This window comes from Agelaius tricolor, unplaced genomic scaffold (genome assembly GCF_023055355.1).
Source record: "Agelaius tricolor isolate 1412-34295 unplaced genomic scaffold, bAgeTri1.0.p SCAF_17, whole genome shotgun sequence".
Classification (NCBI taxonomy): Eukaryota; Metazoa; Chordata; class Aves; order Passeriformes; family Icteridae; genus Agelaius; species Agelaius tricolor.
Window position 1 is genome coordinate 4,969,299 of NW_027269277.1, and position 12,359 is coordinate 4,981,657.

At 49.8% G+C, this 12,359-nt stretch overlaps 1 protein-coding gene across 1 annotated transcript in view; it reads right to left on the reverse strand.

Moving 5' to 3' along the window:
- SH3BGRL (SH3 domain binding glutamate rich protein like) overlaps positions 1–7,457 on the reverse strand; it is a 30,381-nt gene extending 22,924 nt beyond the window's left edge. Inside the window, exon 1 of the mRNA XM_071442198.1 lies at positions 7,151–7,457. Within this exon, the coding sequence (XP_071298299.1) occupies positions 7,151–7,195 (45 nt within the window). The 5' untranslated portion in view covers positions 7,196–7,457. The remainder of the gene's footprint in view (positions 1–7,150) is intronic.
- Between the last annotated feature and the right edge of the window lie 4,902 nt (positions 7,458–12,359).

The window sequence follows — 12,359 nt, forward strand, 5'->3', positions numbered from 1 at the left end:
AATCCCTTCCTGTTTGTTCTCCCATGCCTGACGTGGTGTTTTCACATTTCAGACTTTTTCAGCTCTTTCTTCCTCAACTGCAGAATTCACAGAATCGTGGAATGGTTTGGGTGAGAAGGAACCTTACAGACCATCAAGTTCCACCTCCTGCCATGGGCAGGGACACCTCCCACTGTCCCAGATTGCTCCAAGCCCTGTCCAGCCTGGCCTTGAACACTTCCAGGGATCCAGGGGCAGCCACAGCTTCCACCTCATCATCCATAAATTCTGCCTTATTTGGTTGTTCCTCCTACAATGGTCATCTCACCCTACTTTCTCCTCTTTTCTCACCTTCCTGTATCATTTAAAGACAACAATTCCAGTCTACTAAAGACAGACTCACCCCACATTTATACAGTGGGTTTTTTTTTTCTTTTGCCCTTTCCCATCCTAAACATTCCTGACATTCTGTTTGCTTTTCATGGCCATGAATATGGTATTTTTGTAGAATTACCTAGTATGGCTCCAAGACCTCTCTGCTAAACAGTATTTTAGCAGAGTTTAAATCTCATTCTTGCAACCATTGTTGCTTCCCAGTTTTCCAGCTGGGACAGCAATAGCAGGCTGTTCTTGCACTGTTTGCTCAGATTCCAGCACAGATCTCTGTGAGAATCTTCTGGTAATTTCTGCAGATTGTCAAAGACTTAAAAAAAGGAAGATTTTTAACGTGGCTAACGCTTGTCCAAAACTTTCCAGAAATCCAGGGATTCAATATTCTGGATGCCCCTCCCTCCTGTGCTGCAGGTAGCTCAGGTGTGAGGCACAGCTTTCCCCTCTGACACTGCACTGGTTCTCCTCCCTGCTCTGTCTGTGTCCATGCATTTGCTGGGAAAGAGCCCAGTGCAGAATAACACCCATTTGTGCAGCACTGGAGGATGGCTCCCAGCTCCCAGATCTCCCTGAGATCCTTTTTCAAACCACAGCTGCCTTTGGCTCCTCTCTTCACTCCAACACTCCAGCAATCAAACAAAGGTAGCAGTTAAAATTTTACACTCCAGCGCCTTTAGAACTTCTAGAGAGGCTGATTCATGCATGGAAACAGCCCTAGAAAACTGAACTTCAGATCATTAATTAAAGAAATAAATCACCACATCCACATCTCACAGGGGAAACCATGTCCAGGAAGGAGCTGTAAGTCAGGATGTGAAAACAACTTCAGCTGTATCCTGAGAGCACAAAACTCAGTCAGGCCAGTTGGATGCTGACCTTTCACATTTTTTTCTGGTGCTTTAAAGCTCAGTCTCATTCTGCTGCCTTTTCAGTGTTAGAAAATGGCCTTAACATTGAGCTGGAGGTGCTGTCCCAGGAAGGACATGCTCCTGGATGGAGGCTTTTATTCTGGGACAAACAACAGTAGATAAGAATTACAATCAAAGCTCTTTCAGGCTTGATTAAATATCTGACCAACAAAAGCATTTAAATTTAATCATAAACTGAAAGTCTCCCCTGCGTACGGCCAGGGTTAAACAAATGGCATTAACACCAAATGTTCATGTTTGAGCAGAAGCATTCCTGAACAGCAGAATATTGACATAAGATGTGGATTTGGTTCAGGTTTCCAGCATTCCAGTCAGGGCCAAGAACTGAGATTGGTGCTTCCAAGGCTGGGGAGCACAAGGAACAGGGAGAGCTCCCTTTGGCTATGGCAACGATGCATCCTTAGCTCTTGTTTTTCTCTTAGGAGGGAATATGTCAATTCTGTTTTGACCTTGAACAGCTGAATTCTGTCAATGTCGGTGTAGTTCCCTTTGTCTCCCCTCTCCCCAGTTCCTCCTTTCCTGGAAGGAGTCAGAATAACCTTGCAGAGATGAAAGTCTTGGCACCCTCTGCTCGTTAACACAGACGCCAGTTCACTGACTTCTACAGGAATTTTGTGAGTGTAACTTTAATGCCCCAGGACAAGGAAAGTTCCGTGCTCAACTCTATAAATATTTATTTAAAGCCCACAAGTGCTTAGCCCTGACATGATGCTGTGTGCATCCTGTCTCAGAACGTGCTGTGGTTTAGGGTTAGAGGGAAAGCCAGCACAAGCTGACAGCATCCAGCCTCTCCCCAAAATCTGCCTCTTCTCCCCAGGCACAGACATAATCCTGATGCACCACCTCAGAATAAACACTGTCCTACCTGCATATACAACCTAGAAAAATTCTCAGCAAAAAGCCTTTCCTGGCTTTAACTGTGGAGTAGAATTTTCCATCATTCTCCTGCTGTCAGAAACTGGTTTTAGTTAAGCACAGTAGATTGTTTTTTATTTTGATATATTAAAACTATTGCAACAACTGCAGCCAACTTAATCTCTGGCTCCATTAAAAATTTGAGTGCAATATTTTAAGCAAAATATTTGACTTCTCTCGAGTTTGGAACAATGACTGTACAGAAAACAACCAGGAGGCAGATGGAACACATCCGAGCTTGAGCCGCATTACGGATTTTGTCTTCCATCCCAAGAGCTCCAACTCAGAACAACTCCTACCATTTTATTGAGAGAAACTCTGTTTGGTGAACACTGGGTATCCAAAAAAGTCCTTCACATGTATTATGTTTCCACAAAAGAGGGGTTTAAATATCAATACCTAGCTAAACAAGTCAGTTTTCACCCATGGCATATAAACTGCATGAACTGAGTATCATGCAAACATACACACACCATGAGATTGATTTGAACTACAGATGCAGCTTATTTCCCCATAATACGTGAGTTTACCCAAACTTGCATCACAGTCCAGGACAATTTACCAAAGATTTGTATCAGTGTTTTCTTCCCACAGCCACTGCCCTGCCAGGCAGCCCGGGGAAGTTCCCGAGCTGCTCCTGACCGTCTGCTGCCCCTGCTCGGGGCTTCCGCAGCGACAAACGTGACCACAGACATCCGGGCTGGGAAGGCAGCTGGGAGCCCTGAACGGGGCAGCACAAGGGACACTTGTGATCCACACTGATAAGGCTGCGTGCACAGAGCCACCCTGCTGTGGCTGCATTTCCCCTCTGAGCCACCTCCTGCCACAGCAAAGCCGTTGGACTCCATGAGCTCTGAGGCCTTTCCCAACCTGAACGATTCTCTGACTCCATGAAAGCTCACAGCAGCCAACAACACAAACACAAACACACAGACTCTGCTCATTCTCTCTAGGGGTGGCATTATTTGCATTTGTTGTGACCATCTGAGAGAAAAGGCCCTTGGGGGATTTAAATGCAAAATATCATTTTTTTATACAATCTCCATCTCTCCATGTATTAATTCCCTGGGATTCAAACTTCAGAAGAATGAAGCAGCCTCACCAGCCCTCCCAAAGCACTGAGCTGTTGAGCAGGGACAAGAACTGGTGGTTACACATGCTCTCATCATTTCCAACAGCTCTTCTCCCCTGGAATGCTCCAGGAAGCCCTTGGCACTGGTTATATGTCTCCAGTAGCACCAGCAACTTCTCTGGTGTCTTACTGGGAAAAGAGAAGAGTAATTGCAAGCAAATGTTCTCCAGACCATGGACCACTTTCATCTTCGCTTCCTGGGAGAAGACCTAGATCCTTTCCCAAGCAAGAAGACGATACAAGAAAAATATGAACCCCCCACATCCTTAACTTTGTGAATGAAAAAGAAATTAAAATTTCCTTTACTCTCTAAAACCATCCATAAACAGCAGCAGGTCTGTGTAACACAAGACTCTGACTCTGGAGATCATCTCTTCTTTCTGCCGTGTCTGCAGTCGCAGTAGGAGGCAAGGAAAGAAAACCACTCACATGGCCATCAAAACAAGGGAGGAGGACAGAGCTGGGAGAGATGGAAATGTGGCTATAGATCACAAAGATGCAGCAATTGGCTCCACAGAGCATCTGGACACCAGACATTTGATGTGGCAGTTTTCACAGCCCACAGCACCGGCAGTGGCACAGGGCAGAGCTCAGCCCACTACATCCAGTGCTGGCACTTCAGTTGCACAGCCACAGCCTCCAGTGTCAGCCACCCCCCTGGAACTGCAGGGTGATGTTGGATGAACAAACACTCTCAAAGTCCGTACTCAAGACCTGTGCAGTTGTTGGCAACAAATGCACACTCTAAGACCAAGAAGAATTTAAGCACCTGGCTCCCTTCCACATGAGATCAATAAAATGGGCCATCCAGTTGCCTTCAGGAAGAAAGGGATTCTGATGCTGGGCAATCTCTTGCCCCAAAATCAACAAAATATCAAAATCTTGTGGAGAAAATCACACACTGGATTTGTGCCATTCAGCATCTTTCCTCCTTATATCCTTTTCTACCAAAAGCAAGAGTTTAATGACTCTTAGGCCCCTCTTCCTTTCACCTCCTGAAGGACTGGAATGGGAGGTTGCAGTGAGACCCCTCTCACAGCCAGCACAGTCCCTGTTCCTGCAACGTCCCCACACTTCCAAATGCAGCATTTGTGCCTCATTTGTGTCTGCAGCCTCCAGAACTGTGCCAGGCTGAGGAACACTGCCCACTTCCCCTGTCTGCCGTGCAGGAAGGCTCCTGACAGCAGCTCCAGGCTCTCCATGACACTCCATTCCCATGTGGGTGTCCTCACCTCATCTTCATCCTCACAATCCCCGTGCATCCCTGCAGCCCACAGCTCAGCACAGCATCCATGGTGAGGAAGATTAAATACAAGGGGCCACTTCCCAAGCAAGACTTTCAAACACTGCAGGAAACTGGTGCTGCAACTATCACAATATGGAGTGAAATTCAAGTAGGAGGCCAGAGAAGATGTCAATCATCATACTTTCCAGAAATCCCTTGAAACACACTCATAAAATGTCTTTGCTTAGACACGAGCTTCACACAGTGGTTTTTTCCTCACAGATACATCATACTGAATATAAACATTATAGAGAACAGCGCCTTGGGGAAACATTTTATACACTGTGATGTGGCAAATTACACCATGCAGCAAAGCAGGACTTCGCCAATAATAGACCACAAAATTTGGGCACCCTCCAAGACTCACAGCCCCAGGGCGTGAGGTGTGAAGCAACCTCAACCCTTTCCCATTCACTGGGAGACACTTTCCAGTTTCACAAAAGCTTCTTCAGCTTACAGAAATGGGGCAGGAAGGAGGAGATTTGATACTTATTTCTGGTTTGCTTCTACTCAGGCAAATTAGCCTTTTAAAACCCAAAATAACACAGTGCTGAGTGTCACCACAGTACAAAGATGACTTAGCAGGAGTGAGAGCCCTTCCCAAGCTGATGTTACCCAGTTCAGTCACTCTGCTGCAAACAGCCTTGTCTCTGTTCCATCCCTCTGTAGCAATCTTCTCTGATGTGGATTTTCCATTCCTGGAGTGGGTTATTTCAAATTCAGCACCCAGAAAGGCTTCTCTGGTCCTCCAAGCAAAGCCTGTCTCACCAACGGTTTTAAGAGCCACAGAAACAACTCATTCCCATTCCCTCCAAAGAGGTGCCTCTCTGTCTTACTTTAGGTTGAAACATCGATTAAAATTCTTATACTGGAAAGAAAATATCACCCAGTGAGGTGCTGGGCTGGTCCTGCCAACAGAAACACCCTCAGTGTACGCAGGAATCTAAGAATGTGCAAGTCTTGCTCATTACCACAAGATCCCTTGAGCTGCTCCAGCTTTAGACACAGGCATGAGTGTATGTGCATGTGTATATATATATAAATATACACGTCATAAAACTGGCAATCATGTGCACATTACACTCGAATTCCCCAAAAAACAGATTACACCAACGCTACATTCAAAATTCCACAGGCAGGGATGCACAAAGGAGCCTGAAAGGCAGCAGTTAGTCAGACTGGAGCTTTGTAACATGTACAACCCACACAAGGACCAGGCAGCACTGTAGAAAACACTAAGCTAATAATTAAAAACTTAATTTAAAACTATAAAAACACAATTGGGATTGAGAGCTCTGCTTGCACCCCTGGAGCTCAGTATCACCAGACAGACAGAAATCAATAGGTGCCATGAAGAGAGCACTGATAAAAATCTATAGCAACTGAAGCAGTCAACTTGAAACCTATTAACAGCTGCATTAGAAAGACAGGATTACTTTTCCAATCTGCTGCTTTCCTTACAGATGATCATTCTGTACGAACCCAGTAGAAATCCCTTTGGATCCCTTTTATGAATGAACTACTCAGGATTTCAAGACCCTCACCGGTCAGCATGAAATAATCCTCTGCTTTTCACCACCAGCACTGTCAGCGCTGGCATCAAGTTTACTAAAAATGACCCAGGGAGGGAGGGACAGCAGGGACACCTGAGGCACAGGCTCCTGTGCCATCTGCAGCCCGTCACCCCAAGCTTACCAACTGGTATTTGATCTGCTGAAGCCCACAGACCAGTGGCTGCACTCAAGCAAAGAAGGAGAATGCACTGAGGGCTTGTTTTTATCTTCTGTACATCACTGTCCTCCCAAAGTTTAGGGACCTGAAGCACGAACAGTGACAGGAAAAGGTCATCATACAGCCACAGCTCAGACTCTTTATCTCCTCGCAGTAAAAGTCACTGATCATTAACTGCAATCGCTGGCATTTTCTGAGTCCCTGGCATTTTGTAGTTCTCCAGCACATCCACAGCAAGTGCAACCAAATCCCCCGGATTTCAGTCTCGGAGCATCTCTCACACAGATCAAAGAGAAACCAGATGATCCTAAGGACATAGAGCTACACCTGAATCTAGGCACAAATCCCGCTATTTCTATGTATCTCTTTATTTTCCCCTTGAAAAACACAGTCCGAGCTCTGTCTGTAACACACTGGGGCCACGAAAAGCGAAATCCAGTATTCCCAACAGGGCAAGAATCAGAGGCTACTGGGACAGCGGCCACACACGCCTGCCACAATCAACGAGGAATAAACTCATCAAAACCAAACGACGGACGACACATTCAGAATTGAACTTCAAGAACAACAAAAAAAAACCCCAGATGGTGGTGGCTCTGCCTTCCCAGCACAGGGTGAAGGCTGCGGGATCACCGAGGAAATGCCGCTTTCCGTCGGCGGCAGCCGCAGCACCGCCCGCACAGCGCCGGGCGCCGTGAGGGGACCGCGGCTGCCCCGGCCTCTCCCCACCCTGCCCGGCCGCCCCCCGCGTCCCCCGCCCGGCACAAGTTTCCCCCGGGGGCCTCCTACCGCCGTGGAGCCGGAGGAAGAGGCGATGTAGACCTTGATGACCATGCTGGGAGCGGCGGGATGCGGAGCCGGGCGGGCGGTGGGTGTGTGAGGGCGGCTCGGGCGCGGGCTGGGGCTCAGGCGGGAGGGCGGGCGCGGGGAGGCGGCGGGAGCGCTCGCTCCGCCTCGCTCCGCAGCTGCCACCGCCCGAGCCCGGAAGGGCGGAAAATGGTTTTTTTAAAAATTAATTAAATAATTAAATAGTAAAAAAGGAAAGGGAAAAAAAAAAAAAAAAAAAAGCAGAAGAAAGAAAGGGGAGAGGAGGAGCGTTCTCGACGAGCTGCGCGAGACGTGCGGGGGAGGTGGGGCGGGGGAGCCATGGCGGCGCGGCCGCGCTGAGGGGACGCGGGGGCTCGGGCGGGGCGGGGGTGACAGCGGCGGGGGGAACCGGGGAACACCGAGGCGGGAGACAGAGAGAGGGAGGGAGCCAAGCTTAGGGGGGTCGCCATGGTAGCGGCTGGTTCCCCTCAGCGCTGGCTCCCCTCAGCACCAGGTCCCCTCATGGCGGCTTCTCTCACGGCCGGGTCCCCTCATGGCCGCTCCCCTCACGGCCGGGTCCCCGGGACCGATGGCCCCATGCTGGGCTCCATCGTTACCGGCTGCCCTCCAGCTGCCATGGCCATGCCCCGCTCCCGTGCGGGGGCAGCGGCGGCACCGCCAGCCCCGTGCCTTGGCCGCTCACCCCGGTCTGGGGCACAAGAACTCGGGGGTGGGTGGCTGTTTCTGGGAAATGGTGTTTAGAATGAAGAATTTCCCTTTAAAATCTATTCCAGCGTGCCCAGGTGATGTGCCAGCCCATGTCAAAGAACAGGTGGCATCCAGTGGAGTTCTTCACCTTCCTGTGGTTATTGTAAAGTATCTTCCACACACAAAAAAAGCCATCAAATCCCCCACATTTTTAATGGTTATAGTCATGGTGACATGTTTTGAAGGAAATTTATATCCAGCACCTGTCTCCCACTTGCCTCTGGTACTCCAACTATTACCTCATATATATTTTATTATCTGTTCCGATAGCAGGTTCACAACAAATGGAAAATATGTACAGTGATAAGCACAGGAAGCTGCAATTTTACACCTACAAGCTAAGATGAAAGCAAGATGTTTGTTCTGCTCTTGGCAAAAAACGAGGAGGTATTTCTGAAATGAGTTTTCCAAACAAGCTTTCCTGTTTCAAATTATTAGTTTTTTAACAAAAAAATCTTTTAAAAACACATTTAATTAAAAAGCATTGAATTAAGTAATCTATATTTGCTTTATTAATTTGCCAATAGTAAAGGAAACTGTTTTGAGGAAGATATGCCTCAATTTGATATTACTTGTGATACTTATCTGAATCTTTGAAGCAGTCATGAGTTTTAAGTATGTTTGAAAAAGCAATAAACCAAAATTGATTGAGGATGATGGTACGCCATAAAAATTCCCTGGTTCAAGGAATTTCAAATTTTAATAAAATAGATGGTGTACTTTTCAATCTGTTTGAAACAAACTGACTTAAGTCCAGGAGATTAAAATTCTTCAAGGAATGTTTCTTCAGTTGTGTTTGTGCAGCCCCTTCCCAGCTGTTTGAGAAACACCCTGGGAATTCCTGTTGGCTCCAGCGTGTAACCTGATTCATGGCAAGGAACGCAGGAGGGAGAAACCCCAGCTTATCAGAAAGAAGGAAAAAGTGCAGGTGGAGAACGGGAGAGGGAGGGTCACTTGAACTTTGGGCTCCCCTATCACATCCCTGGCTGGCTGCCAGCTCTCCTCTCCTTGGAGAATTGGAATCAGCTCCTCAGAGGTGAGATTCACCTGGAGCGAGCTGCACCTCATGCTCCTGCCTCCTAAAAATGCTGCTATCATCATTACTCTCAAAAGTGCTCTCTAGGAGGCATTTTATCTTCATGAAATGAGATTTATTAAGTTAAGAGCAATACACGAATCAGGTATTGTTGACACAACCTGGTTATCTTGACTCATAAAAGTAAATTTTCTACTTTATTGATGGGAAAGTTTGATGTTTTCTATTCCCACGCTACTCCTGTAAAATTCACGGTGTTGTTTTTGTTTTCACTGTTAAACACTTGGAAGGCTATGAAATATCCTTTTCAATGTAGACCAAAACCTAAAGCAAAATGACCAAATTCTAGGTGCCCAAGGGATTGGTCATGACAGAGTCATCCTGGGATTTCACAGTAAAACACTGCCAGTGATGGCAAGCATCCCCTGGCTTTTTCCTTAGAGCACAGGCAAGGATGGAGCCTTCCTAGTGCTGGCAAATTAAGCTGTTTTAAAAAAGAACTGTAGGAGAATCTCACAATAAAAGATACATCAGTAATCATCTGCAAATTCCCTCTCCTCCAAAAGGTCAGGAAGAACACACTCCACATGCTCCACAGCTGCTTTGTAACCACTGAGAGAAATGAATCCAAAATCCACCTGTGAGTAACGTGAGGCTGTGCCAGGGTCCGCTGTCGGACCTTGTGCCGGAGGAGATGATGTGGATCTGTGTGAAATGGAGAAGGTGTGATGGGCCAGGGACATCAGCTCAGTGCTCTGAACAGGAAATCAGAAATCTGTGCTTTATTCCCAGTCCCAACCTGGCAGTGACTGGAGCCAAAGGGCAAACCTGACTCAGAGCCCGTGCCCTGCTGCATCCCGTGCCACGGGAGGTGGAAACTGCTCCCTGCTCCAAGGACTTCGTGAGAGCAGGTGGGGAAGTGCAAGAGATCTTCCTCATCTGGAAACTCCGCAAGGCCGGGTTCCCTTGATTTACGTGCTATTGTGGCAGGCACACGGCGGAGGAGGCACAGAGTGGGGACTCTGAGGGCTGGTCTCACCTGAGCAGTGGCAGCAGTGAGTGACATTACAGTGCAGCTGCCTTAAAACCGCCCGTCCCGCTCAGCACTCACAGACCCGGCTCAGCATCCCCAGACCCCCCAAGCCCGGCTCAGCCTCCCAGGCCCGGCTCAGCCCCCCAGTCCCGGCTCAGCCCCCCAGTCCTGGCTCAGCCTCCCAGGCCAGGCTCAGCCCCCCCAGGCCCGGCTCAGCCCCCCCAGGGCCAGGCTCAGCATCCCCAGGGCCCGGCTCAGCCCCCCCAGGGCCCGGCTCAGCCCCCCCCCAGGGCCCGGCTCAGCCCCCCCAGGCCCGGCTCAGCACCCCAGGCCCGGCTCAGCCCCCCCCAGGGCCCGGCTCAGCCCCCCAGGCCCGGCTCAGCACCCCAGGCCCGGCTCAGCTCCCCCCGGGGCCAGGCTCAGCATCCCCAGGGCCCGGCTCAGCCCCCCCAGGGCCCGGCTCAGCTCCCCCCGGGGCCAGGCTCAGCATCCCCAGGGCCCGGCTCAGCCCCCCAGGCCCGGCTCAGCACCCCAGGCCCGGCTCAGCCCCCCCAGGGCCCGGCTCAGCACCCCAGGCCAGGCTCAGCCCCCCAGGCCCAGCCCCGCGCTGGCTGCCGGGGCGCGCCCCCTGCTGGCGCTCGGCGGGACCGCGGCCAGGGCCCGGCCCGCTCCCCTCGGCCCGAGCGGAGGAGGAGGAAGAAAAGGAGGAGGAGGAAGAAGAGGAGGAGGGAGTTGCCTGGGGCTCTGTGACACGCTGGAGGCCCGGAGACGTCCGCATTGGTGCCTTGGCGGGTGGGGTCAGCAGTGCTTTCCAAGAGCCATTTAGGTCGAAAAAGCTCTCTGAGACCGTGTACCCTACAGTCCAGCACTGCCAAGGCCACCACGAAACCATTTCCCCGAGCGTCACATATACGCAATTTTAAACCCTTTCAGGGATGGTGACTCCACCATTTCCCTGTTTTGAAGACAATCTCCCATGCAGAGTGGGGCTGGCCACACACAACTCCTTCCTTAGCGTTTAATCCCATGTGCTCCAGACTGGCCATCCACCCTCCCAGCCCTGAGCCAGCAGCCAGCCTGGGCTCTGGAAAGAGCTGTGCCTGCTCCTGAAGGGCACTGAGTTACCCTGGAGTACCCAAGGATGTACATGGAAGGGAATACTACAGCTGCAAGACTACAGAAACATCCAGGGAGTAACAGCTTCCCACTGACAGAGAGTCGTCTAGATTGGTACTAGGGAGAAATTGTGCCCTGTAAGGGTTGTGAGGCCCTGGCACAGGTTCCCAGAGAAGCTGTGGCTGCCCCATCCCTGAAAGTGTCCAAGGCCAGGCTGGACAGGGCTTGGAGCAACCTGGGATAGTGGAAGGTGTCCCTGCCGTGGCAGGAGGTGGAATGAGATGAGCTTTAATCCCTTCCTGGGATTCTGTGATTCTCTGAAGTGGAAGATAATTGTGTAAAAAACAGACTTTGACAACTTACAAAAACTCGAAACCCACAATAAGTCATTTTTCACTCTTGGCAGGAGTGGGAGGCCTGAAAGATGATTTCTAATACCAGTCTGCCATGGAGGGCTAACAGGAACCTGCAGAAAAGACAAAATTGGGGCAGAAAACCCCAGTGAATTTTTTGCATGTGTTTGTGGAGGAGGAGGAGGGTGCGGAGTTCCCAGACAGGAACTCACGAGCTCGCCTGAGGATCTGTCTCAGGCTGGGGTAGAATCAATGGACACAGCGAATAACAACAACCTAACCATTGCCAGATGGTCCTCCCTGCACCCCTGGAGTGGGTAAAACTGCTTCCACACACAGCCTCAGGACATGGCTGGTGCTCCCAGCTTTTACAATCCATTCCCAGGGAGACTCAGAACTGACAGGGTTGTGACCAAGAAAGCTCAGCAAAGTTTCACAAACTGTCCTACTCTTAGCACTGATTTTGAACTTATTTTACTAGAAGTCTTCCCAGAAGCCATTTGAAGATTCCCAGGGAATTTGGGGGCGAGCAAGTCTGTGAGCAGATCCTTTGACCAGAGCTGACTCAATCCTAGGAGACCCCAAGGCCTCTGCAAAGTCCAAGTCTGTGAATGCAAGGGGCCATCTCCAAGCATGTAAAAACCCCCAACACCTTATGGCAGGCAGCAGACACCGATTTGCAGCCCCATTTCCTTCCTTCCAGCTGGTTCCAAGCTCACAGCCAGTGGGAACTGCAGGTTTCTCACAGGATGGGCTTGAGAAAGGCAGGATTTATTGTTCAGAGCACAAAATGTGTTCTGTCCAGCCCAGTCCTGGGTCACAGGCAGATTTTGGGGTTGTGTGTTCTGCCTTTCAGGGCAGCCACCCTTGAAGGCCCAGCTGAGC